This window comes from Salvelinus fontinalis, unplaced genomic scaffold, assembly GCF_029448725.1.
Source record: "Salvelinus fontinalis isolate EN_2023a unplaced genomic scaffold, ASM2944872v1 scaffold_0474, whole genome shotgun sequence".
Taxonomy (NCBI): Eukaryota; Metazoa; Chordata; class Actinopteri; order Salmoniformes; family Salmonidae; genus Salvelinus; species Salvelinus fontinalis.
The window spans coordinates 56,351-81,884 of record NW_026600683.1 but is presented as its reverse complement, the minus strand read 5'-3'; the positions used below and the strand labels follow the sequence as shown (position 1 = coordinate 81,884).

Sequence of the window (25,534 nt, the reverse complement as noted above, 5' to 3'; positions counted from 1 at the left end):
TTCCTTCACTCTGTAGTTCACCTCTGACCCTCTCCTTCCTTCACTCTGTAGTTCACCTCTGGCCCTCTCCTTCCTTCACTCTGTAGTTCACCTCTGACCCTCTCCTTCCTTCACTCTGTAGTTCACCTCTGGCCCTCTCCTTCCTTCACTCTATAGTTCACCTCTGACCCTCTCCTTCCTTCACTCTGTAGTTCACCTCTGGCCCTCTCCTTCCTTCACTCTATAGTTCACCTCTGACCCCCTCCTTCCTTCGCTCTGTAGTTCACCTCTGGCCCTCTCCTTCCTTCACTCTATAGTTCACCTCTGACCCCCTCCTTCCTTCACTCTGTAGTTCACCTCTGACCCTCTCCTTCCTTCACTCTGTAGTTCAGCTCCTCTCCTTCCTTCATTCTATAGTTCACCTCTTTTAACTCATCCCCCTCTTCTCTCCTCTCTCTCTCTCTCTGTCAGGTAGGATCATTCCTCTCTTTAACTCATCCCCCTCTCTCTCTCTCTCTGTCAGGTAGGATCATTCCTCTCTTTAACTCATCCCCCTCTTCTCTCTCTCTCTCTCTCTCTGTCAGGTAGGACCATTCCTCTCTCTAACTCATCCCCCTCTTCTCTCCTCTCTCTCTGTCAGGTAGGACCATTCCTCTCTCTAACTCATCCCCCTCTTTTCTCCTCTCTCTCTGTCAGGTAGGACCATTCCTCTCTCTAACTCATCCCCCTCTTCTCTTCCACCACAGGAAGAATCTCTCATCTTCAGCTGTTCTAGAGGTGTGGGTGTGACCGGTGCCCAACCCAGTGGTCCCCAACCAGAGACATGAGTGTGGTCCGAGACCCACAGGGGGCGTACAGGGGGGTGGGAGGGGGCGACCATCTGGGAGGTCTAGGGGTGGGGATGGGGGTGGACCCCCACAGCCACTTCACAGAGCACGCCCCTCGGCCCCCTGTCCCTGGAGAAGAAGGGGGTGACCGTGACCCCTACCACCTCCCCTCCAGCCATGGAGGCCGCCCCCCCACCCAGTCCACCTGCTACCCCCCCCCCAAAACAGACCCCGTCTTCCGTAGTAGCGAGTCCCCATCCTCGGCCACCCCCACCCCCAGGCGGCCGGACCTGGACCTAGGGTACGAGCCTGAGGGCAGCGCCTCCCCCACGCCTCCCTACCTGAAGTGGGCCGAGTCGCTCCACTCTCTCCTGGATGACCAGGAGGGTATCCAGCTGTTCAGGGGCTTCCTGAGACAGGAGGGCTGTGGGGACCAGCTTGACTTCTGGTTCGCCTGCTCCGGCTTCAGGAAGAGCAGCCAGGAGAAGAGGCCCAAGCTGGCCAAGGCCATTTACAGGTAGGAGGACTTTTCTCTCTATTCTCTCTAGTCTCTCTCTCATTTCTCTATTCTCTCATCTCTCTATTCTCTCTCATCTCTCTATTCTCTCTCATCTCTCTATTCTCTCTCATCTCTCTATTCTCTCTCATCTCTCTATTCTCTCTCATCTCTCTATTCTCTCTCATCTCTCTATTCTCTTTCATCTCTCTATTCTCTTTCATCTCTCTATTCTCTCTCATCTCTCTATTCTCTCTCTCTTATCTCTATTCTCTTTCATCTCTCTCTTTCATCTCTCTATTCTCTCTCATCTCTCTATTCTCTCTCATCTCTCTATTCTCTCTCTCTTATCTCTATTCTCTCTCTCATCTCTCTATTCTCTCTCTCATCTCTATTCTCTCTCTCATCTCTCTATTCTCTCTCTCATCTCTCTATTCTCTCTGATCTCTGTATTCTCTCTCTCATCTCTCATCTCTGTATTCTCTCTCTCATCTCTCATCTCTGTATTCTCTCTCTCACCTCTCATCTCTGTATTCTCTCTCTCTCTGATCTCTGTATTCTCTCTCTCATCACTCATCTCTTTATTCTCTCTCTCTCTATTCTCTCTATTCTCTCTAGTCTCTCTCTCATTTCTCTATTCTCTCTCATTTCTCTATTCTCTCTCATCTCTCTATTCTCTGTCTCATCTCTCTATTCTCTGTCTCATCTCTCTATTCTCTGTCTCATCTCTCTATTCTCTGTCTCATCTCTCTATTCTCTGTCTCATCTCTCTATTCTCTGTCTCATCTCTCTATTCTCTGTCTCATCTCTCTATTCTCTGTCTCATCTCTCTATTCTCTCTCTCTCATCTCTCTATTCTCTGTCTCATCTCTCTATTCTCTCTCTCTCATCTCTGTATTCTCTCTCTCTCATCTCTGTATTCTCTCTCTCTCATCTCTGTATTCTCTCTCTCTCATCTCTGTATTCTCTCTCTCTCATCTCTGTATTCTCTCTCTCTGTGATCTCTGTATTCTCTCTCTCTGTGATCTCTATTCTCTCTCTCTGATCTCTGTATTCTCTCTCTCTTATCTCTGTGTTCTCTCTCTCTCATCTCTGTATTCTCTCTCTCTCATCTCTCTATTCTCTCTCTCTTATCACTATTCTCTGTCTCATCTCTCTATTCTTTCTCTCTCATCTCTCTATTCTTTCTCTCTCATCTCTCTATTCTTTCTCTCTCATCTCTCTATTCTTTCTCTCTCTTCTCTCTATTCTTTCTCTCTCATCTCTCTATTCTTTCTCTCTCATCTCTCTATTCTTTCTCTGTCATCTCTCTATTATTTCTCTCTCATCTCTCTATTCTCTCTCTCATCTCTGTATTCTCTCTCTCATCTCTGATCTCTGTATTCTCTTTCTCATCTCTCATCTCTGTATTCTCTCTCTCACCTCTCATCTCTGTATTCTCTCTCTCACCTCTCATCTCTGAATTCTCTCTCTCTCTGATCTCTGTATTCTCTCTCTCATCACTCATCTCTTTATTCTCTCTCTCTCTATTCTCTCTATTCTCTCTCGTCTCTCTCCCATTTCTCTATTCTCTCTCATTTCTCTATTCTCTCTCATTTCTCTATTCTCTCTCATTTCTCTATTCTCTCTCATTTCTCTATTCTCTCTCATCTCTCTATTCTCTCTCATCTCTCTATTCTCTCTCATCTCTCTATTCTCTCTCATCTCTCTATTCTCTCTCTCATCTCTCTATTCTCTCTCTCATCTCTCTATTCTCTCTCTCATCTCTCTATTCTCTCTGATCTCTGTATTCTCTCTCTCATCTCATCTCTGTATTCTCTCTCTCATCTCTCATCTCTGTATTCTCTCTCTCACCTCTCATCTCTGTATTCTCTCTCTCTCTGATCTCTGTATTCTCTCTCTCATCACTCATCTCTTTATTCTCTCTCTCTCTATTCTCTCTATTCTCTCTAGTCTCTCTCTCATTTCTCTATTCTCTCTCATTTCTCTATTCTCTCTCATTTCTCTATTCTCTCTCATCTCTCTATTCTCTCTCATTTCTCTATTCTCTCTCATCTCTCTATTCTCTCTCATCTCTCTATTCTCTCTCATTTCTCTATTCTCTCTCATCTCTCTATTCTCTCTCATCTCTCTATTCTCTCTCATCTCTCTATTCTCTCTCATCTCTCTATTCTCTCTCATCTCTCTATTCTCTCTCATCTCTCTATTCTCTCTCATCTCTCTATTCTCTCTCATCTCTCTATTCTCTCTCTCTCATCTCTCTATTCTCTCTCTCTTATCTCTATTCTCTCATCTCTCTCTTCTTTCTCTCTCATCTCTCTATTCTCTGTCTCATCTCTCTATTCTCTGTCTCATCTCTCTATTCTCTGTCTCATCTCTCTATTCTCTGTCTCATCTCTCTATTCTCTGTCTCATCTCTCTATTCTCTGTCTCATCTCTCTATTCTCTGTCTCATCTCTCTATTCTCTGTCTCATCTCTCTATTCTCTGTCTCATCTCTCTATTCTCTTTCATCTCTCTATTCTCTCTCATCTCTCTATTCTCTCTCTCTTATCTCTATTCTCTTTCATCTCTCTCTTTCATCTCTCTATTCTCTCTCATCTCTCTATTCTCTCTCTCTTATCTCTATTCTCTCTCTCATCTCTCTATTCTCTCTCTCATCTCTATTCTCTCTCTCATCTCTCTATTCTCTCTCTCATCTCTCTATTCTCTCTGATCTCTGTATTCTCTCTCTCATCTCTCATCTCTGTATTCTCTCTCTCATCTCTCATCTCTGTATTCTCTCTCTCACCTCTCATCTCTGTATTCTCTCTCTCTCTGATCTCTGTATTCTCTCTCTCATCACTCATCTCTTTATTCTCTCTCTCTCTATTCTCTCTATTCTCTCTAGTCTCTCTCTCATTTCTCTATTCTCTCTCATTTCTCTATTCTCTCTCATTTCTCTATTCTCTCTCATCTCTCTATTCTCTCTCATCTCTCTATTCTCTCTCATCTCTCTATTCTCTCTCATCTCTCTATTCTCTCTCATCTCTCTATTCTCTCTCATCTCTCTATTCTCTCTCATCTCTCTATTCTCTCTCATCTCTCTATTCTCTCTCTCTCATCTCTCTATTCTCTCTCTCTCATCTCTCTATTCTCTCTCTCTCATCTCTATTCTCTCTCTCTTATCTTTATTCTCTCATCTCTCTCTTCTTTCTCTCTCATCTCTCTATTAACTGTCTCATCTCTCTATTAACTGTCTCATCTCTCTATTAACTGTCTCATCTCTCTATTCTCTGTCTCATCTCTCTATTCTCTGTCTCATCTCTCTATTCTCTGTCTCATCTCTCTATTCTCTGTCTCATCTCTCTATTCTCTGTCTCATCTCTCTATTCTCTGTCTCATCTCTCTATTCTCTGTCTCATCTCTCTATTCTCTGTCTCATCTCTCTATTCTCTCTCTCTCATCTCTGTATTCTCTCTCTCTCATCTCTGTATTCTCTCTCTCTCATCTCTGTATTCTCTCTCTCTCATCTCTGATCTCTGTATTCTCTCTCTCTGTGATCTCTGTATTCTCTCTCTCTGTGATCTCCATTCTCTCTCTCTGATCTCTGTATTCTCTCTCTCTCATCTCTGTGTTCTCTCTCTCTCATCTCTGTATTCTCTCTCTCTTATCACTATTCTCTCTCTCATCTCTCTATTCTTTCTCTCTCTTCTCTCTATTCTTTCTCTCTCATCTCTCTATTCTTTCTCTCTCATCTCTCTATTCTTTCTCTGTCATCTCTCTATTATTTCTCTCTCATCTCTCTATTCTCTCTCTCATCTCTGTATTCTCTCTCTCATCTCTGATCTCTGTATTCTCTTTCTCATCTCTCATCTCTGTATTCTCTCTCTCACCTCTCATCTCTGTATTCTCTCTCTCACCTCTCATCTCTGAATTCTCTCTCTCTCTGATCTCTGTATTCTCTCTCTCATCACTCATCTCTTTATTCTCTCTCTCTCTATTCTCTCTATTCTCTCTAGTCTCTCTCCCATTTCTCTATTCTCTCTCATTTCTCTATTCTCTCTCATTTCTCTATTCTCTCTCATTTCTCTATTCTCTCTCATTTCTCTATTCTCTCTCTCTTATCTCTATTCTCTCTCTCTTATCTCTATTCTCTCTCATCTCTCTATTCTCTCTCTCTCATCTCTCTATTCTCTCTCTCTCATCTCTCTATTCTCTCTCTCTCATCTCTATTCTCTCTCTCTCATCTCTATTCTCTCATCTCTCTCTTCTTTCTCTCTCATCTCTCTATTCTCTGTCTCATCTCTCTATTCTCTCTGTCTCATCTCTCTATTCTCTCTCTCTCATCTCTATTCTCTCATCTCTCTCTTCTTTCTCTCTCATCTCTCTATTCTCTGTCTCATCTCTCTATTCTCTCTCTCTCATCTCTATTCTCTCTCTCTCATCTCTATTCTCTCTCTCTCATCTCTATTCTCTCTCTCATCTCTATTCTCTCATCTCTCTCTTCTTTCTCTCTCATCTCTCTATTCTCTGTCTCATCTCTCTATTCTCTGTCTCATCTCTCTATTCTCTGTCTCATCTCTCTATTCTCTCTGTCTCATCTCTCTATTCTCTCTGTCTCATCTCTCTATTCTCTCTGTCTCATCTCTCTATTCTCTCTGTCTCATCTCTCTATTCTCTCTCTCTCATCTCTGTATTCTCTCTCATCTCTGTATTCTCTCTCTCTGTGATCTCTGTATTCTCTCTCTCTGATCTCTATATTCTCTCTCTCTGATCTCTGTATTCTCTCTCTCTGATCTCTGTATTCTCTCTCTCTCTGATCTCTGTATTCTCTCTCTCTGATCTCTGTATTCTCTCTCTCTCATCTCTGTATTCTCTCTCTCTTATCTCTATTCTCTCTCATCTCTCTATTCTCTCTCTCTCTCATCTCTCTATTCTCTCTCTCTCATCTCTCTATTCTCTCTCTCTCATCTCTATTCTCTCATCTCTCTCTTCTTTCTCTCTCATCTCTCTATTCTCTGTCTCATCTCTCTATTCTCTCTGTCTCATCTCTATTCTCTCATCTCTCTCTTCTTTCTCTCTCATCTCTCTATTCTCTGTCTCATCTCTCTATTCTCTCTCTCTCATCTCTATTCTCTCTCTCTCATCTCTATTCTCTCTCTCATCTCTATTCTCTCATCTCTCTCTTCTTTCTCTCTCATCTCTCTATTCTCTGTCTCATCTCTCTATTCTCTGTCTCATCTCTCTATTCTCTGTCTCATCTCTCTATTCTCTGTCTCATCTCTCTATTCTCTGTCTCATCTCTCTATTCTCTGTCTCATCTCTCTATTCTCTGTCTCATCTCTCTATTCTCTCTGTCTCATCTCTCTATTCTCTCTCTCTCATCTCTGTATTCTCTCTCATCTCTGTATTCTCTCTCATCTCTGTATTCTCTCTCTCTGTGATCTCTGTATTCTCTCTCTCTGTGATCTCTATATTCTCTCTCTCTGTGATCTCTGTATTCTCTCTCTCTGATCTCTGTATTCTCTCTCTCTGATCTCTGTATTCTCTCTCTCTGATCTCTGTATTCTCTCTCTCTGATCTCTGTATTCTCTCTCTCTGATCTCTGTATTCTCTCTCTCTCATCTCTGTATTCTCTCTCTCTCATCTCTATTCTCTCTCTCATCTCTCTATTCTCTGTCTCATCTCTCTATTCTCTGTCTCATCTCTCTATTCTCTGTCTCATCTCTCTATTCTCTGTCTCATCTCTCTATTCTCTCTGTCTCATCTCTCTATTCTCTCTGTCTCATCTCTCTATTCTCTCTGTCTCATCTCTCTATTCTCTCTGTCTCATCTCTCTATTCTCTCTGTCTCATCTCTCTATTCTCTCTCTCTCATCTCTGTATTCTCTCTCATCTCTGTATTCTCTCTCTCTGTGATCTCTGTATTCTCTCTCTCTGATCTCTATATTCTCTCTCTCTGATCTCTATATTCTCTCTCTCTGTGATCTCTGTATTCTCTCTCTCTGATCTCTGTATTCTCTCTCTCTGATCTCTGTATTCTCTCTCTCTGATCTCTGTATTCTCTCTCTCTGATCTCTGTATTCTCTCTCTCTCATCTCTGTATTCTCTCTCTCTCATCTCTGTATTCTCTCTCTCTCATCTCTATTCTCTCTCTCATCTCTCTATTCTCTCTCTCATCTCTCTATTCTCTGTCTCATCTCTCTATTCTCTGTCTCATCTCTCTATTCTCTCTGTCTCATCTCTCTATTCTCTCTGTCTCATCTCTCTATTCTCTCTGTCTCATCTCTCTATTCTCTCTGTCTCATCTCTCTATTCTCTCTCTCTCATCTCTCTATTCTCTCTCATCTCTGTATTCTCTCTCATCTCTGTATTCTCTCTCATCTCTGTATTCTCTCTCTCTGTGATCTCTGTATTCTCTCTCTCTGTGATCTCTGTATTCTCTCTCTCTGTGATCTCTGTATTCTCTCTCTCTGTGATCTCTGTATTCTCTCTCTCTCATCTCTGTATTCTCTCTCTCTCATCTCTGTATTCTCTCTCTCTCATCTCTGTATTCTCTCTCTCTCATCTCTGTATTCTCTCTCTCTCATCTCTGTATTCTCTCTCTCTCATCTCTGTATTCTCTCTCTCTCATCTCTGTATTCTCTCTCTCTCATCTCTGTATTCTCTCTCTCTGGTCTCTGTATTCTCTCTCTCTGGTCTCTGTATTCTCTCTCTCTGGTCTCTGTATTCTCTCTCTCTCATCTCTGTATTCTCTCTCTCTCATCTCTGTATTCTCTCTCTCTCATCTCTGTATTCTCTCTCTCTGGTCTCTGTATTCTCTCTCTCTGGTCTCTGTATTCTCTCTCTCTGGTCTCTGTATTCTCTCTCTCTCATCTCTGTATTCTCTCTCTCTCATCTCTGTATTCTCTCTGTCTCATCTCTGTATTCTCTCTCTCTGGTCTCTGTATTCTCTCTCTCTGGTCTCTGTATTCTCTCTCTCTGGTCTCTGTATTCTCTCTCTCTCATCTCTGTATTCTCTCTCTCTCATCTCTGTATTCTCTCTCTCTCATCTCTGTATTCTCTCTCTCATCTCTGTATTCTCTCTCTCTCTCATCTCTGTATTCTCTCTCTCTCATCTCTGTATTCTCTCATCTCTCATCTCTGTATTCTCTCTCTCTCATCTCTCATCTCTGTATTCTCTCTCTCTCATCTCTGATCTCTGTATTCTCTCTCTCTCATCTCTGTATTCTCTCTCTCTCATCTCTGTATTCTCTCTCTCTCATCTCTATTCTCTCTCTCTGATCTCTGTATTCTCTCTCTCTCATCTCTGTATTCTCTCTCTCTCATCTCTGATCTCTGTATTCTCTCTCTCTGTGATCTCTGTATTCTCTCTCTCTGTGATCTCTGTATTCTCTCTCTCTGTGATCTCTGTATTCTCTCTCTCTGTGATCTCTGTATTCTCTCTCTCTGTGATCTCTGTATTCTCTCTCTCTGTGATCTCTGTATTCTCTCTCTCTGTGATCTCTGTATTCTCTCTCTCTCTCATCTCTGTATTCTCTCTCTCTCATCTCTGTATTCTCTCTGTCTCATCTCTGTATTCTCTCTGTCTCATCTTTATTCTCTCTCTCTGGTCTCTGTATTCTCTCTCTCTGGTCTCTGTATTCTCTCTCTCTCATCTCTGTATTCTCTCTCTCTCATCTCTGTATTCTCTCTCTCTCTCATCTCTGTATTCTCTCTCTCTCTCATCTCTGTATTCTCTCTCTCTCTCATCTCTGTATTCTCTCTCTCTCTCATCTCTGTATTCTCTCTCTCTCTCATCTCTGTATTCTCTCTCTCTCTCATCTCTGTATTCTCTCTCTCTCTCATCTCTGTATTCTCTCTCTCTCATCTCTGATCTCTGTATTCTCTCTCTCTCATCTCTGATCTCTGTATTCTCTCTCTCTCATCTCTGTATTCTCTCTCTCTCATCTCTGTATTCTCTCTCTGATCTCTGTATTCTCTCTCTCATCACTCATCTCTGTATTCTCTCTCTCATTTCTCTATTCTCTCTCATCTCTGTATTCTCTCTCTCATTTCTCTATTCTCTCTCATCTCTCTATTCTCTGTCTCATCTCTCTATTCTCTCATCTCTCTATTCTCTCTCTGATCTCTGTATTCTCTCTCTCATCACTCATCTCTGTATTCTTTCTCTCTCATCTCTGTATTCTCTCTCTCTCATCTCTGTATTCTCTCTCTCTCATCTCTGTATTCTCTCTCTCATCTCTGATCTCTGTATTCTCTCTCTGTGATCTCTGTATTCTCTCTCTCTCTCATCTCTGTATTCTCTCTCTCTCATCTCTGTATTCTCTCTCTCTCATCTCTGTATTCTCTCTCTCATCTCTGTATTCTCTCTCTCATCTCTGTATTCTCTCTCTCATCTCTGTATTCTCTCTCTCTCATCTCTGTATTCTCTCTCTCTCATCTCTGTATTCTCTCTCTCTGATCTCTGTATTCTCTCTCTCTCTCTCTGTATTCTCTCTCTCTGATCTCTGTATTCTCTCTCTTTCCAGGAAGTATATTCAGGATAGTAACGGCATCGTGTCGAGGCAGATTAAACCAGCTACTAAGAGCTTCATCAGAGACTGTGTGGTCAGACTGCATCTGGACCCTGCCATGTTCCAACAGGTAGCAATGCATCAACCAATCATTACCTGATGTTGGAACAGGAAGCGGTTGTTTTATTAATGACCTTTGACCAGGCAGATGGTTGAACCCTCCTCTCGCTGGCGGGAGACACAGGAACCAGGACACATACATTCATTGATGTTCTATTAAGAACATATTGTCATGAACAGTTGTGGACAAGGGGTGGATGTGTTGGTAGCTTGTACAGAACCAACAACTGTGTTGCTGCTGGTAGAGAACCCAGCTTCCCTCTCTCTGTGTTGCTGCTGGTAGAGAACCCAGCTTCCCTCTCTCTGTGTTGCTGCTGGTAGAGAACCCAGCTTCCCTCTCTCTGTGTTGCTGCTGGTAGAGAACGCAGCTTCCCTCTCTCTGTGTTGCTGCTGGTAGAGAACGCAGCTTCCCTCTCTCTGTGTTGCTGTTGGTAGAGAACGCAGCTTCCCTCTCTCTGTGTTGCTGTTGGTAGAGAACGCAGCTTCCCTCTGTGTTGCTGCTGGTAGAGAACGCAGCTTCCCTCTCTCTGTGTTGCTGCTGGTAGAGAACCCAGCTTCCCTCTCTCTGTGTTGCTGCTGGTAGAGAACGCAGCTTCCCTCTCTCTGTGTTGCTGCTGGTAGAGAACCCAGCTTCCCTCTCTCTGTGTTGCTGCTGGTAGAGAACCCAGCTTCCCTCTCTCTGTGTTGCTGCTGGTAGAGAACCCAGCTTCCCTCTCTCTGTGTTGCTGCTGGTAGAGAACCCAGCTTCCCTCTCTCTGTGTTGCTGCTGGTAGAGAACGCAGCTTCCCTCTCTCTGTGTTGCTGCTGGTAGAGAACGCAGCTTCCCTCTCTCTGTGTTGCTGTTGGTAGAGAACGCAGCTTCCCTCTCTCTGTGTTGCTGCTGGTAGAGAACGCAGCTTCCCTCTCTCTGTGTTGCTGCTGGTAGAGAACGCAGCTTCCCTCTCTCTGTGTTGCTGCTGGTAGAGAACCCAGCTTCCCTCTCTCTGTGTTGCTGTTGGTAGAGAACGCAGCTTCCCTCTCTCTGTGTTGCTGCTGGTAGAGAACGCAGCTTCCCTCTCTCTGTGTTGCTGCTGGAAGAGAACGCAGCTTCCCTGTCTCTGTGTTGTTGTTGGTAGAGAACCCAGCTTCCCTCTCTCTGTGTTGCTGCTGGTAGAGAACGCAGCTTCCCTCTCTCTGTGTTGCTGTTGGTATAGAACCCAGCTTCCCTCTCTCTGTGTTGTTGTTGGTATAGAACCCAGCTTCCCTCTCTCTGTGTTGCTGCTGGTAGAGAACGCAGCTTTCCTCTCTCTGTGTTGCTGCTGGTAGAGAACCCAGCTTCCCTCTCTCTGTGGTGCTGCTGGTAGAGAACCCAGCTTCCCTCTCTCTGTGTTGCTGCTGGTAGAGAACCCAGCTTCCCTCTCTCTGTGTTTCTGCTGGTAGAGAACGCAGCTTCCCTCTCTCTGTGTTGCTGTTGGTATAGAACCCAGCTTCCCTCTCTCTGTGTTGTTGTTGGTATAGAACCCAGCTTCCCTCTCTCTGTGTTGCTGCTGGTAGAGAACGCAGCTTTCCTCTCTCTGTGTTGCTGCTGGTAGAGAACCCAGCTTCCCTCTCTCTGTGGTGCTGCTGGTAGAGAACCCAGCTTCCCTCTCTCTGTGTTGCTGCTGGTAGAGAACCCAGCTTCCCTCTCTCTGTGTTGCTGCTGGTAGAGAACGCAGCTTCCCTCTCTCTGTGTTGCTGCTGGTAGAGAACGCAGCTTCCCTCTCTCTGTGTTGCTGTTGGTAGAGAACGCAGCTTCCCTCTCTCTGTGTTGCTGTTGGTAGAGAACGCAGCTTCCCTCTCTCTGTGTTGCTGTTGGTAGAGAACGCAGCTTCCCTCTCTCTGTGTTGCTGCTGGTAGAGAACGCAGCTTCCCTCTCTCTGTGTTGCTGCTGGTAGAGAACGCAGCTTCCCTCTTTCTGTGTTGCTGCTGGTAGAGAACCCAGCTTCCCTCTCTCTGTGTTGCTGCTGGTAGAGAACGCAGCTTCCCTCTCTCTGTGTTGCTGTTGGTAGAGAACGCAGCTTCCCTCTCTCTGTGTTGCTGCTGGTAAAGAACGCAGCTTCCCTCTCTCTGTGTTGCTGCTGGTAGAGAACGCAGCTTCCCTCTCTCTGTGTTGCTGCTGGTAGAGAACCCAGCTTCCCTCTCTCTGTGTTGCCTTTGGTAGAGAACGCAGCTTCCCTCTCTCTGTGTTGCTGCTGGTAGAGAACGCAGCTTCCCTCTCTCTGTGTTGCTGCTGGAAGAGAACGCAGCTTCCCTCTCTCTGTGTTGTTGTTGGTAGAGAACCCAGCTTCCCTCTCTCTGTGTTGCTGCTGGTAGAGAACGCAGCTTCCCTCTCTCTGTGTTGCTGTTGGTATAGAACCCAGCTTCCCTCTCTCTGTGTTGTTGTTGGTATAGAACCCAGCTTCCCTCTCTCTGTGTTGCTGCTGGTAGAGAACGCAGCTTTCCTCTCTCTGTGTTGCTGCTGGTAGAGAACCCAGCTTCCCTCTCTCTGTGGTGCTGCTGGTAGAGAACCCAGCTTCCCTCTCTCTGTGTTGCTGCTGGTAGAGAACCCAGCTTCCCTCTCTCTGTGTTGCTGTTGGTATAGAACCCAGCTTCCCTCTCTGAGATGTGTGTTGCCGCAGGTGGGGAACCCAGCTTCCCTCTCTGGGATTTGTGTTGCTGCAGATGTAGAACCCAGCTTCCCTCTCTGAGATGTGTGTTGCTGCAGATGTAGAACCCAGCTTCCCTCTCTGAGATGTGTGTTGCTGCAGGTGTGGAACCCAGCTTCCCTCTCTGGGATGTGTGCTGCTGCAGGTGTGGAACCCAGCTTCCCTCTCTGGGATCTGTGTTGCGGCAGGTGAAGAACCTAGCTTCCCTCTCTGGGATGTGTGTTGCTGCAGGTAGAGAACCCAGCTTCCCTCTCTGGGATGTGTGTTGCTGCAGGTGTAGAACCCAGCTTCCCTCTCTAGGATGTGTGTTGCTGCAGGTGTGGAACCCAGCTTCCCTCTCTGGGATGTGTGCTGCTGCAGGTGTGGAACCCAGCTTCCCTCTCTAGGATGTGTGTTGCTGCAGGTGTGGAACCCAGCTTCCCTCTCTGGGATGTGTGTTGCTGCAGGTGAAGAACCCAGCTTCCCTCTCTGGGATGTGTGTTGCTGCAGGTGAGGAACCCAGCTTCCCTCTCTGGGATGTGTGTTGCTGCAGGTGTGGAACCCAGCTTCCCTCTCTCTGTGTTGCTGCAGGTGTGGAACCCAGCTTCCCTCTCTCTGTGTTGCTGCTGGTAGAGAACCCAGCTTCCCTCTCTCTGTGTTGCTGCTGGTAGAGAACGCAGCTTCCCTCTCTCTGTGTTGCTGTTGGTATAGAACCCAGCTTCCCTCTCTCTGTGTTGTTGTTGGTATAGAACCCAGCTTCCCTCTCTCTGTGTTGCTGCTGGTAGAGAACGCAGCTTTCCTCTCTCTGTGTTGCTGCTGGTAGAGAACCCAGCTTCCCTCTCTCTGTGGTGCTGCTGGTAGAGAACCCAGCTTCCCTCTCTCTGTGTTGCTGCTGGTAGAGAACCCAGCTTCCCTCTCTCTGTGTTGCTGCTGGTAGAGAACGCAGCTTCCCTCTCTCTGTGTTGCTGCTGGTAGAGAACGCAGCTTCCCTCTCTCTGTGTTGCTGTTGGTAGAGAACGCAGCTTCCCTCTCTCTGTGTTGCTGTTGGTAGAGAACGCAGCTTCCCTCTCTCTGTGTTGCTGTTGGTAGAGAACGCAGCTTCCCTCTCTCTGTGTTGCTGCTGGTAGAGAACGCAGCTTCCCTCTCTCTGTGTTGCTGCTGGTAGAGAACCCAGCTTCCCTCTCTCTGTGTTGCTGCTGGTAGAGAACGCAGCTTCCCTCTCTCTGTGTTGCTGTTGGTAGAGAACGCAGCTTCCCTCTCTCTGTGTTGCTGCTGGTAAAGAACGCAGCTTCCCTCTCTCTGTGTTGCTGCTGGTAGAGAACGCAGCTTCCCTCTCTCTGTGTTGCTGCTGGTAGAGAACCCAGCTTCCCTCTCTCTGTGTTGCCTTTGGTAGAGAACGCAGCTTCCCTCTCTCTGTGTTGCTGCTGGTAGAGAACGCAGCTTCCCTCTCTCTGTGTTGCTGCTGGAAGAGAATGCATCTTCCCTCTCTCTGTGTTGTTGTTGGTAGAGAACCCAGCTTCCCTCTCTCTGTGTTGCTGCTGGTAGAGAACGCAGCTTCCCTCTCTCTGTGTTGCTGTTGGTATAGAACCCAGCTTCCCTCTCTCTGTGGTGCTGCTGGTAGAGAACCCAGCTTCCCTCTCTCTGTGGTGCTGCTGGTAGAGAACCCAGCTTCCCTCTCTCTGTGTTGCTGCTGGTAGAGAACCCAGCTTCCCTCTCTCTGTGTTGCTGTTGGTATAGAACCCAGCTTCCCTCTCTGAGATGTGTGTTGCCGCAGGTGGGGAACCCAGCTTCCCTCTCTGGGATTTGTGTTGCTGCAGATGTAGAACCCAGCTTCCCTCTCTGAGATGTGTGTTGCTGCAGGTGTGGAACCCAGCTTCCCTCTCTGGGATGTGTGCTGCTGCAGGTGTGGAACCCAGCTTCCCTCTCTGGGATCTGTGTTGCGGCAGGTGAAGAACCTAGCTTCCCTCTCTGGGATGTGTGTTGCTGCAGGTAGAGAACCCAGCTTCCCTCTCTGGGATGTGTGTTGCTGCAGGTGTAGAACCCAGCTTCCCTCTCTAGGATGTGTGTTGCTGCAGGTGTGGAACCCAGCTTCCCTCTCTGGGATGTGTGCTGCTGCAGGTGTGGAACCCAGCTTCCCTCTCTAGGATGTGTGTTGCTGCAGGTGTGGAACCCAGCTTCCCTCTCTGGGATGTGTGTTGCTGCAGGTGAAGAACCCAGCTTCCCTCTCTGGGATGTGTGTTGCTGCAGGTGAGGAACCCAGCTTCCCTCTCTGGGATGTGTGTTGCTGCAGGTGTGGAACCCAGCTTCCCTCTCTGGGATGTGTGTTGCTGCAGGTGAAGAACCCAGCTTCCCTCTCTGGGATGTGTGTTGCTGCAGGTGTGGAACCCAGCTTCCCCCTCTGGGATGTGTGTTGCTGCAGGTGAAGAACCCAGCTTCCCCCTCTGGGATGTGTGTTGCTGCAGGTGAAGAACCCAGCTTCCCCCTCTGGGATGTGTGTTGCTGCAGGTGAAGAACCCAGCTTCCCCCTCTGGGTTGTGTGTTGCTGCAGGTGAAGAACCCAGCTTCCCCCTCTGGGTTGTGTGTTGCTGCAGGTGAAGAACCCAGCTTCCCCCTCTGGGATGTGTGTTGCTGCAGGTGTGGAACCCAGCTTCCCTCTCTAGGATGTGTGTTGCTGCAGGTGAAGAACCCAGCTTCCCTCTCTGAGATGTGTGTTGCTGCAGGTGTAGAACCCAGCTTCCCTCTCTGGGATGTGTGTTTCTGCAGTAGTAGAACCTAGCTTCCCTCTCTGGGATGTTTGTTGCTGCAGGTGTAGAACCCAGCTTCCCTCTTTGGGATGTGTGTTGCTGCAAGTGAAGAACCCAGCTTCCCTCTCTGAGATGTGTGTTGCTGCAGGTGAAGAACCCAGCTTCCCTCTCTGAGATGTGTCTTGCTGCAGGTGTAGAACCCAGCTTCCCTCTCTGGGATGTGTGTTGCTGCAGGTGTAGAACCCAGCTTCCCTCTCTGGGATGTGTGTTGCTGCAGGTGTGGAACCCAGCTTCCCTCTCTGGGATGTGTGTTGCTGCAGGTGAAGAACCCAGCTTCCACCTCTGGGATGTGTGTTGCTGCAGGTGAAGAACCCAGCTTACCCCTCTGGGTTGTGTGTTGCTGCAGGTGAAGAACCCAGCTTCCCCCTCTGGGATGTGTGTTGCTGCAGGTGAAGAACCCAGCTTCCCCCTCTGGGATGTGTGTTGCTGCTGGTGAGGAACCCAGCTTCCCTCTCTGGGATGTGTGTTGCTGCAGGTGTAGATCCCAGCTTCCCTTTCTGGGATGTGTGTTTCTGCAGGTGTAGAACCTAGCTTCCCTCTCTGGGTTGTGTGTTGCTGCAGGTGAAGAACCCAGCTTCCCCCTCTGGGTTGTGTGTTGCTGCAGGTGAAGAACCCAGCTCCCCTCTCTAGGATGTGTGTTGCTGCTGGTGAGGAACCCAGCTTCCCTCTCTAGGATGTGTGTTGCTGCTGGTGAGGAACCCAGCTTCCCTCTCTGGGATGTGTGTTGCTGCTGGTGAGGAACCCAGCTTCCCTCTCTGGGATGTGTGTTGCTGCTGTTGTGGAACCCAGCTTCCCTCGTTTAATCTCACTTTCGTTTTTTTATTTTATATGCTGAATGAACAATAAAGTTTTGGAACTTTGTACTGAACCGAAGTTGTCCCTCTCCCAGGCCCAGACAGAGATCCAGAGCACCATGGAGGAGAACACCTACCCTCTGTTCCTGAAGTCAGACCCCTACCTGGAGTACACCCAGACAGGGGAGGAGAGCCCCAAACCCCCCAGCGACCACAGCTCCTCATCGGGTACTGGTCCTGGGCCGCTGGGGCCTGGCTACCTGCCCACCCTCACAGAGGACGTAGAGTGGAGGTGTGTGTCTCTCTTGTGTATCTAGAGTCTGCGTTTTATTCTTGTCTGTATATTGTGCTCTTGTTAGCACCAAGTCACCAGGTCAAACTCCTGGTCCACGACCAGGTCAAACTCGTGGTCCACGACCAGGTCAAACTCGTGGTCTACGACCAGGTCAAACTCGTGGTCCACGACCAGGTCAAACTCGTGGTCCACGACCAGGTCAAACTCGTGGTCCACGACCAGGTCAAACTCGTGGTCCACGACCAGGTCAAACTCGTGGTCCACGACCAGGTCAAACTCCTGGTCCATGTGAATGTAACTTGGTGAATTAAGGTGGTTGTGATTCAGGTGCCGGGAGGAGGAGGAGGAAGAGGAGGAGGAAGAAGAGGAGGAGAGCGGGGATACGCAGGCCAGCAGGCTGACCCAGAGGTTGCTAATGGAGACGGCTCCTCACAGAGTGTCGACCAATCGGAGAGCAGGGGAAAGCCGAGAGTACAGGTAGGAGTCCAGAGAGACTGTTTATGGACGTGTGTGTGCGCCTGATTGTGTGAAACTCATGACAGTGTGTTTAGTATTTGTCCGAGTGGTTGCTAGGCAGCTGTGCCTGTAGAGAATCTCTGTGTGTTTGTACGCTTCCTGCGCCGGGATGATACCAGTATCGGCAAGGCAACAAAACACCAAGCGGATTAAACTTCTTTAGGAGAACAGCCATCATGTTGGAAACAGACAGTCAGCATGCTGTCACCCAGGGTCACGTTCATCTTCCAAGATTTAGCTCCAATAATTAACGTACAAAGAGTTTGATCTGCTTCCTGTTTTGATTTTTACCATGGGGAAAATATGGAGATAATGGTATCATCACAGCCCTAGTCTGATGAGGGAATATATATATTACACACAATCTACACACACACTACCCCATAAGGACAAAGCAAAAAACGTATTTTTTTTGGACATTTATTAAAAATAAAAGACTATGACATTTACATAAGTATTCAGACCCTTTACTCAGTACTTTGTTGAAGCACCTTTGGCAGCGATTACAGCCTCGGGTCTTCTTGGGTATGATGCTACAAGTTTGGCACACCTGTATTTGGGGAGTTTCTCACATTCTTCTCTGCAGATCCTCTCAAGCTCTGTCAGGTTGGATGGGGAGCGTCGCTGCACAGCTATTTTCAGGTCTCTCCAGAGATGTTTAATCTGGTTCAAGTCCGGGCTCTGGCTGGGTCACTCAAGGACATTCAGAGACTTAACACAGGATTGGCTTTGGGACGTCTTGGCTGTGTGCTTAGTCATTGTCCTGTTGGAAGGTGAACCTTCACCCCAGTCTGAGGTCCTGAGCACTCTGGAGCAGGTTTTCATCAAGGATCTCTCTATACTTTTCTATACTCTACGTCTTTCCCTTGATCCTGACAAGTCTCCCAGTCCCTGCCGCTGAAAAACATCCCCACAGCATGATGCTGCCACCACCATGCCTCAACGTAGGGATGGTGCCAGGTTTCCTCCAGATGTGACACTTGGCATTCAGGCCAAAGAGTTCAATCTTGGTTTCATCAGAGCAGAGAATCTTGTTTTTCACGGTCTGAGTCTTTAGGTGCCTTTTGGCAAACTCCAAGCGTGCTGTCGTGCCTTTTACTGAGTGGCTTCCGTCTGGCCATTCAGTACCATTAAGGCCTTCTGGAAGGTTCTCCCATCTCCACAGAGAAACTCTGGAGCTCTGTCAGAGTGACCATCGGGTTCTTGGTCACCTCCCTGACCAAGGCCCTTCGCCCACCGATTGCTCAGTTTGGCCGGGTGGCCAGCTCTAGAAGAGTCTTGACACAATCCTGTCTCGGAGCTCAATGGACAATTCCTTCGACCTCATGGCTTGGTTTTTGCTCTGACATTCACTGTCAACTGTGGGACCTTATATAGACAGGTGTGTGCCTTTCCAAATCATGTCCAATCAATTGAATTTACCACAGGTGGACTCCAATCAAGTTGAAGAAACATCTCAAGGATGATCAATGGAAACAGGATGCACCTGAGCTCAATTTAGTCTCATAGCAAAGGGTCTGAATACTTATGTAAATAAGGCATTACTGTTTTTATATTTTTTGCAAATATTTCTATCAAATCCTGTTTTCGCTTTAGTCATTATGGGGTATTGTGATGTCATTATGGGGTATTGTGATGTCATTATGGGGTATTGTGATGTCATTATGGGGTATTGTGATGTCATTATGGGGTATTGTGATGTCATTATGGGGTATTGTGTGTGTAGATTGATGAGAATTTGTTATTTAATCAATTTTAGAACAAGGCTGTAATGTAACAATGTGGAAGGTCTGAATACTTTCTGTGTGTGTGTAACCTCCTCTCAGACCATGCAGAGAGCCGGTCGTTAACCCCTACTACTACGTGAACATGGGTTCTGCTCGCGCCCCGGCAACCAGCGCTAACGACAGTGAACAGCAGAGCATGTCCAGCGTCTCCGACGGCGACACACTCTCACTGACCGACAGCAGTGTGTGAGTACACACACACACTGAAATACACCCACACACACAAACACACACACTGAAACACATTCTTCTGAATACTAACGTGTGTGTGTGTGTTGCAGGGATGGTGTTCCACCCTACCGGTATCGTAAACAGCATCGTAGAGAGATGCATGAAAGTGCCAAAGCCAACGGACGTGTGCCCCTACCTCACATACCTGTAAGTAGTATACACACTACTTTATACCCTACCTCACATACCTGTAAGTAGTATACACACTACTTTATACCCTACCTCACATACCTGTAAGTAGTATACACACTACTTTATACCCTACCTCACATACCTGTAAGTAGTATACACACTACACACTACTTTATACCCTACCTCATATACCTGTAAGTAGTATACACACTACTTTATACCCTACCTCACATACCTGTAAGTAGTATACACACTACACACTACTTTATACCCTACCTCACATACCTGTAAGTAGTATACACACTACTTTATACCCTACCTCATATACCTGTAAGTAGTATACACACTACACACTACTTTATACCCTACCTCACATACCTGTAAGTAGTATACACACTACTTTATACCCTACCTCATATACCTGTAAGTAGTATACACACTACTTTATACCCTACCTCATATACCTGTAAGTAGTATACACACTACTTTATACCCTACCTCACATACCTGTAAGTAGTATACACACTACTTTATACCCTACCTCACATACCTGTAAGTAGTATACACACTACTTTATACCCTACCTCGTATACCTGTAAGTAGTATACACACTACTTTATACCCTACCTCACATACCTGTAAGTAGTATACACACTACTTTATACCCTACCTCATATACCTGTAAGTAGTATACACACTACTTTATACCCTACCTCACATACCTGTAAGTAGTATACACACTACTTTATACCCTACCTCACATACCTGTAAGTAGTATACACACTACACACTACTTTATACCCTACCTCACATACCTGTAAGTAGTATACACACTACACACTACTTTATACCCTACCTCACATACCTGTAAGTAGTATACACACTACTTTATACCCTACCTCATATACCTGTAAGTAGTATACACACTACTTTATACCCTACCTCACATACCTGTAAGTAGTATAAACACTACTTTATACCCTACCTCACATACCTGTAAGTAGTATACACACTACTTTATACCCTACCTCACATACCTGTAAGTAGTATACACACTACTTTATACCCTACCTCACATACCTGTAAGTAGTATACACACTACTTTATACCCTACCTCATATACCTGTAAGTAGTATACACACTACTTTATACCCTACCTCATATACCTGTAAGTAGTATACACACTACTTTATACCCTACCTCACATACCTGTAAGTAGTATACACACTACTTTATACCCTACCTCATATACCTGTAAGTAGTATACACACTACTTTATACCCTACCTCATATACCTGTAAGTAGTATACACACTACTTTATACCATACCTCATATACCTGTAAGTAGTATACACACTACTTTATACCCTACCTCACATACCTGTAAGTAGTATACACACTACACACTACTTTATACCCTACCTCATATACCTGTAAGTAGTATACACACTACTTTATACCCTACCTCATATACCTGTAAGTAGTATACACACTACTTTATACCCTACCTCACATACCTGTAAGTAGTATACACACTACTTTATACCCCACCTCACATACCTGTAAGTAGTATACACACTACACACTACTTTATACCCTACCTCACATACCTGTAAGTAGTATACACACTACTTTATACCCTACCTCACATACCTGTAAGTAGTATACACACTACTTTATACCCTACCTCACATACCTGTAAGTAGTATACACACTACTTTATACCCTACCTCACATACCTGTAAGTAGTATACACACTACTTTATACCCTACCTCATATACCTGTAAGTAGTATACACACTACTTTATACCCTACCTCACATACCTGTAAGTAGTATACACACTACTTTATACCCTACCTCACATACCTGTAAGTAGTATACACACTACTTTATACCCTACCTCATATACCTGTAAGTAGTATACACACTACTTTATACCATACCTCATATACCTGTAAGTAGTATACACACTACTTTATACCCTACCTCACATACCTGTAAGTAGTATACACACTACTTTATACCCTACCTCACATACCTGTAAGTAGTATACACACTACACACTACTTTATACCCTACCTCATATACCTGTAAGTAGTATACACACTACTTTATACCCTACCTCATATACCTGTAAGTAGTATACACACTACTTTATACCCTACCTCACATACCTGTAAGTAGTATACACACTACTTTATACCCCACCTCACATACCTGTAAGTAGTATACACACTACACACTACTTTATACCCTACCTCACATACCTGTAAGTAGTATACACACTACACACTACTTTATACCCTACCTCACATACCTGTAAGTAGTATACACACTACTTTATACCCTACCTCATAAACAGTTGAAGTCAGAAGTTTACATACACCTTAGCCAAATACATTTAAACTCAGTTTTTCACAATTCCTGACATTTAATCCTAGTAAATATTCCCTGTCTTAGGTCAGTTAGGATCACCACTTTATTTTAAGAATGTGAAATGTCAGAATAATAGTAGAGAGAATGATTTATTTCAGCTTTAATTTCTTTCATTACATTCCCAGTGGGTCAGAAGTTTACATACACTCAATTAGTATTTGGTAGCATTGCCTTGAAATTGTTTAACTTGGGTCAAACGTTTCTGGTGGCCTTCCACAAGCTTCCCACAATAAGTTGGGTGAATTTTGACCCATTCCTTCTGACAGAGCTGGTGTAACTGAATCAGGTTTGTAGGCCTCCTTGCTCGCACACACTTTTTCAGTTCTGCCCACACATTTTCTGTAGGAATGAGGTCAGGGCTTTGTGATGGCCACTCCAATACCTTGACTTTGTTGTCATTAAGCCATTTTGCCACAACTTTGGAAGTATGCTTGGGGTCATTGTCCATTTGGAAGACCCATTTGCAACCAAGCTTTAACTTCTTGACTGATGTCTTGAGATGTTGCTTCAATATATCCACATAATTTTCCTCCATCATGATGCCATCTATTTTGTGAAGTGCACCAGTCCCTCCCCAGCCCCACAACATGATGCTGCCTCCCCCATGCTTCACGGTTGGGATGGTGTTCTTCGGCTTGCAAGCCTCCCCTTTTTCCTTCCAACATAACGATGGTAATTATGGCCAAACAGTTTTATTTTTGTTTCATCAGACCAGAGGACATTTCACCAAAAAGTACAATCTTTGTATTTTTTTTATGGCTGTTTTGGAGCAGTGGCTTCTTCCTTGCTGAGCGGCCTTTCAGGTTATGTCGATATAGGACTCGTTTGACTGTGGATACAGATACTTTTGTACCTGTTTCCTCCAGCATCTTCACAAGGTCCTTTGGTGTTGTTCTGGGATTGATTTGCACTTTTTGTACACCAAAGTACGTTCATCTCTAGGAGACAGAACGCGTCTCCTTCCTGAGTGTTCTGCGTGGTCCTATGGTGTTTATACTTGTGTACTATTGTTTGAACAGATGAACGTGTTCCCTTCAGGCATTTGGGAATTGCTCCCAAGGATGAACCTGACTTGTGGAGGACTACAATTTTTTCTCTGAGGTCTTGGCTGATTTCTTTTGATTTTCCCATGATGTCAAGCAAATAGGCACTGAGTTTGAAGGTAGGCCTTGAAATACATCCACAGGTACACCTCCAATTGACTCAAATGATGTCAATTAGCCTATCAGAATCTTCTAAAGCCATGACATCATGTTCTGGAATTTTTTTTCCCAAGCTGTTTAAAGGCACAGTCAACTTAGTGTATGTAAACTCCTGACCCACTGGAATTATGACACAGTGAAATAATCTATCTGTAAACAATTGTTGAAAAGATTACTTGTCATGCACAAAGTAGATGTCCTAACCGACTTGCCAAAACGATAGTTTGTTAACAATAAATTTGTGGAGTGGTTGAAAAACGAGTTTTAATGACTCCAACCTAAGTATGTAAACTTCCGACTACAACTGTATATAGATGTTCTGTGATCACAACGGTAGACCGTGTGTGATATTTGGTCATTTATATAGATGGTATCTGATAGATGTTCTGTGGTCCTAACGGTAGACCGTGTGTGATGTTTGGTCATTTATATAGACGGTGTCTGATAGATGTTCTGTGGTCCTAACGGTAGACCATGTGTGATGTTTGGTCATTTATATAGATGGTGTCTGATAGATGTTCTGTGGTCCTAACGGTAGACCATGTGTGATGTTTGGTCATTTATATAGATGGTGTCTGATAGATGTTCTGTGGTCCTAACGGTAGACCATGTGTGATGTTTGGTCATTTATATAGACGGTATCTGATAGATGTTCTGTGTGTAGCGTACGTACCGTGTGCCAAAGGATGTCCACGTTGAGCCGGAGAGGTTTGCTGTTGACCTCATCAGTCGACTGGAGGAAGTGCTGAGAGAGAGAGAAGCACAGGATAGACTGGAGGAGAGACTGGAGAGGGTCAGACTGGTACGTACTGGGGGGTGTGTGTTGAAGAGTGGTACGTAGTGGGGGGGGTGTGTGTTGAAGAGTGGTACGTACTGGGGGGTGTGTGTTGAAGAGTGGTACGTACTGGGGGGGTGTGTGTGTTGAAGAGTGGTACGTACTGGGGGGGTGTGTGTTGAAGAGTGGTACGTACTGGGGGGGTGTGTTGAAGAGTGGTACGTAGTGGGGGGGTGTGTGTTGAAGAGTGGTACGTACTGGGGGGGGGTGTGTTGAAGAGTGGTACGTACTGGGGGGGTGTGTGTTGAAGAGTGGTACGTACTGGGGGGGTGTGTGTGTTGAAGAGTGGTACGTACTGGGGGGGTGTGTGTTGAAGAGTGGTACGTACTGGGGGGGTGTGTGTTGAAGAGTGGTACGTACTGGGGGGTGTGTGTGTTGAAGAGTGGTACGTACTGGGGGGGTGTGTGTTGAAGAGTGGTACGTACTGGGGGGGGGTGTGTGTTGAAGAGTGGTACGTACTGGGGGGGTGTGTGTTGAAGAGTGGTACATACTGGGGGTGTGTGTTGAAGAGTGGTACGTACTGGGGGGGTGTGTGTTGAAGAGTGGTACGTACTGGGGGGGGTGTGTGTGTGACGTATCTGTGACGTGTGCGTAGTTTGGATGTGTGTGTGTGTGTGTGTTGGACGGTAATCATCCCGCACACACTAACCTGCTTCTCCTCTCACCCCGCCCCCTTCTTTCCTCTCCTGCTCTGTGATAGGAGGAGGAGGGCGACGACGCCGACGTCTCCATGGTAAACTCCCTCCCCCCCTACGGCAACAAGCCCCTCCCCGCCTCCACCTCGTCCCTCCACCCCCACTACGGGTCCCGTTATTCAGAGACCTCGTACAACGGTGTTCTGGCGCTACAGGACGCCCACGAGGAGAACCCGGAGTCCATCTTGGACGAACACGTGCAGAGAGTGATGAAGACGCCGGGGTGCCAGTCACCAGGCACCGGGAGACACTCACCCAAGTCCCGCTCCCCCGACGGGGGGGTAGGAGGGGTAGGGGTGTACCCTCCGCCTCACTCTGGGAGAACCCAGGGGCCTCCAGGGGTGAAAGGCCACAAGCCAGGAGCCAAGGGAGGGGACCCAGCGGGGATGGGAGCAGGTATGTTGATGTGGTCTTTATTTATCCAGGTTAGTCTCAATGATAAACCTCTTCTAGTGTTATTTATCCAGGTTAGTCTCAATGATAAACCTCTTCTAGTGTTATTTATCCAGGTTAGTCTCAATGATAAACCTCTTCTAGTGTTGATGTCTTTATTTATCCAGGTTAGTCTCAGTGATAAACCTCTTCTAGTGTTATTTATCCAGGTTAGTCTCAGTGATAAACCTCTTCTAGTGTTATTTATCCAGGTTAGTCTCAATGATAAACCTCTTCTAGTGTTATTTATCCAGGTTAGTCTCAATGATAAACCTCTTCTAGTGTTGATGTCTTTATTTATCCAGGTTAGTCTCAATGATAAACCTCTTCTAGTGTTATTTATCCAGGTTAGTCTCAGTGATAAACCTCTTCTAGTGTTGCTGTTGTCTTTATTTATCCAGGTTAGTCTCAATAATAAACCTCTTCTAGTGTTGATGTGGTCTTTATGTATCCAGGTTAGTCTCAATGATAAACCTCTTCTAGTGTTATTTATCCAGGTTAGTCTCAATGATAAACCTCTTCTAGTGTTATTTATCCAGGTTAGTCTCAGTGATAAACCTCTTCTAGTGTTATTTATCCAGGTTAGTCTCAGTGATAAACCTCTTCTAGTGTTATTTATCCAGGTTAGTCTCAGTGATAAACCTCTTCTAGTGTTGATGTGGTCTTTATTTATCCAGGTTAGTCTCAGTGATAAACCTCTTCTAGTGTTATTTATCCAGGTTAGTCTCAGTGATAAACCTCTTCTAGTGTTATTTATCCAGGTTAGTCTCAATGATAAACCTCTTCTAGTGATGATGTGGTCTTTATTTATCC

At 45.8% G+C, this 25,534-nt stretch overlaps 1 protein-coding gene across 5 annotated transcripts in view; it reads left to right on the top strand.

The window, feature by feature from the left end:
- Nucleotides 1–25,534, top strand: part of LOC129846192 (axin-1-like) — a 78,184-nt gene that overhangs the window by 33,433 nt on the left and 19,217 nt on the right. For all 5 annotated transcript variants that reach the window (XR_008758215.1, XM_055914168.1, XM_055914172.1 and 2 more), the window contains 8 exons: nt 726–1,323; nt 9,814–9,928; nt 16,254–16,450; nt 16,781–16,930; nt 18,796–18,942; nt 19,038–19,134; nt 23,424–23,561; nt 24,295–24,685. Coding sequence is in view for 4 of the 5 variants with exons in the window: in XM_055914168.1 (XP_055770143.1) it covers nt 803–1,323; nt 9,814–9,928; nt 16,254–16,450; nt 16,781–16,930; nt 18,796–18,942; nt 19,038–19,134; nt 23,424–23,561; nt 24,295–24,685 (1,756 nt within the window). In the remaining variant the exon portion in view is untranslated. The remainder of the gene's footprint in view (nt 1–725; nt 1,324–9,813; nt 9,929–16,253; nt 16,451–16,780; nt 16,931–18,795; nt 18,943–19,037; nt 19,135–23,423; nt 23,562–24,294; nt 24,686–25,534) is intronic.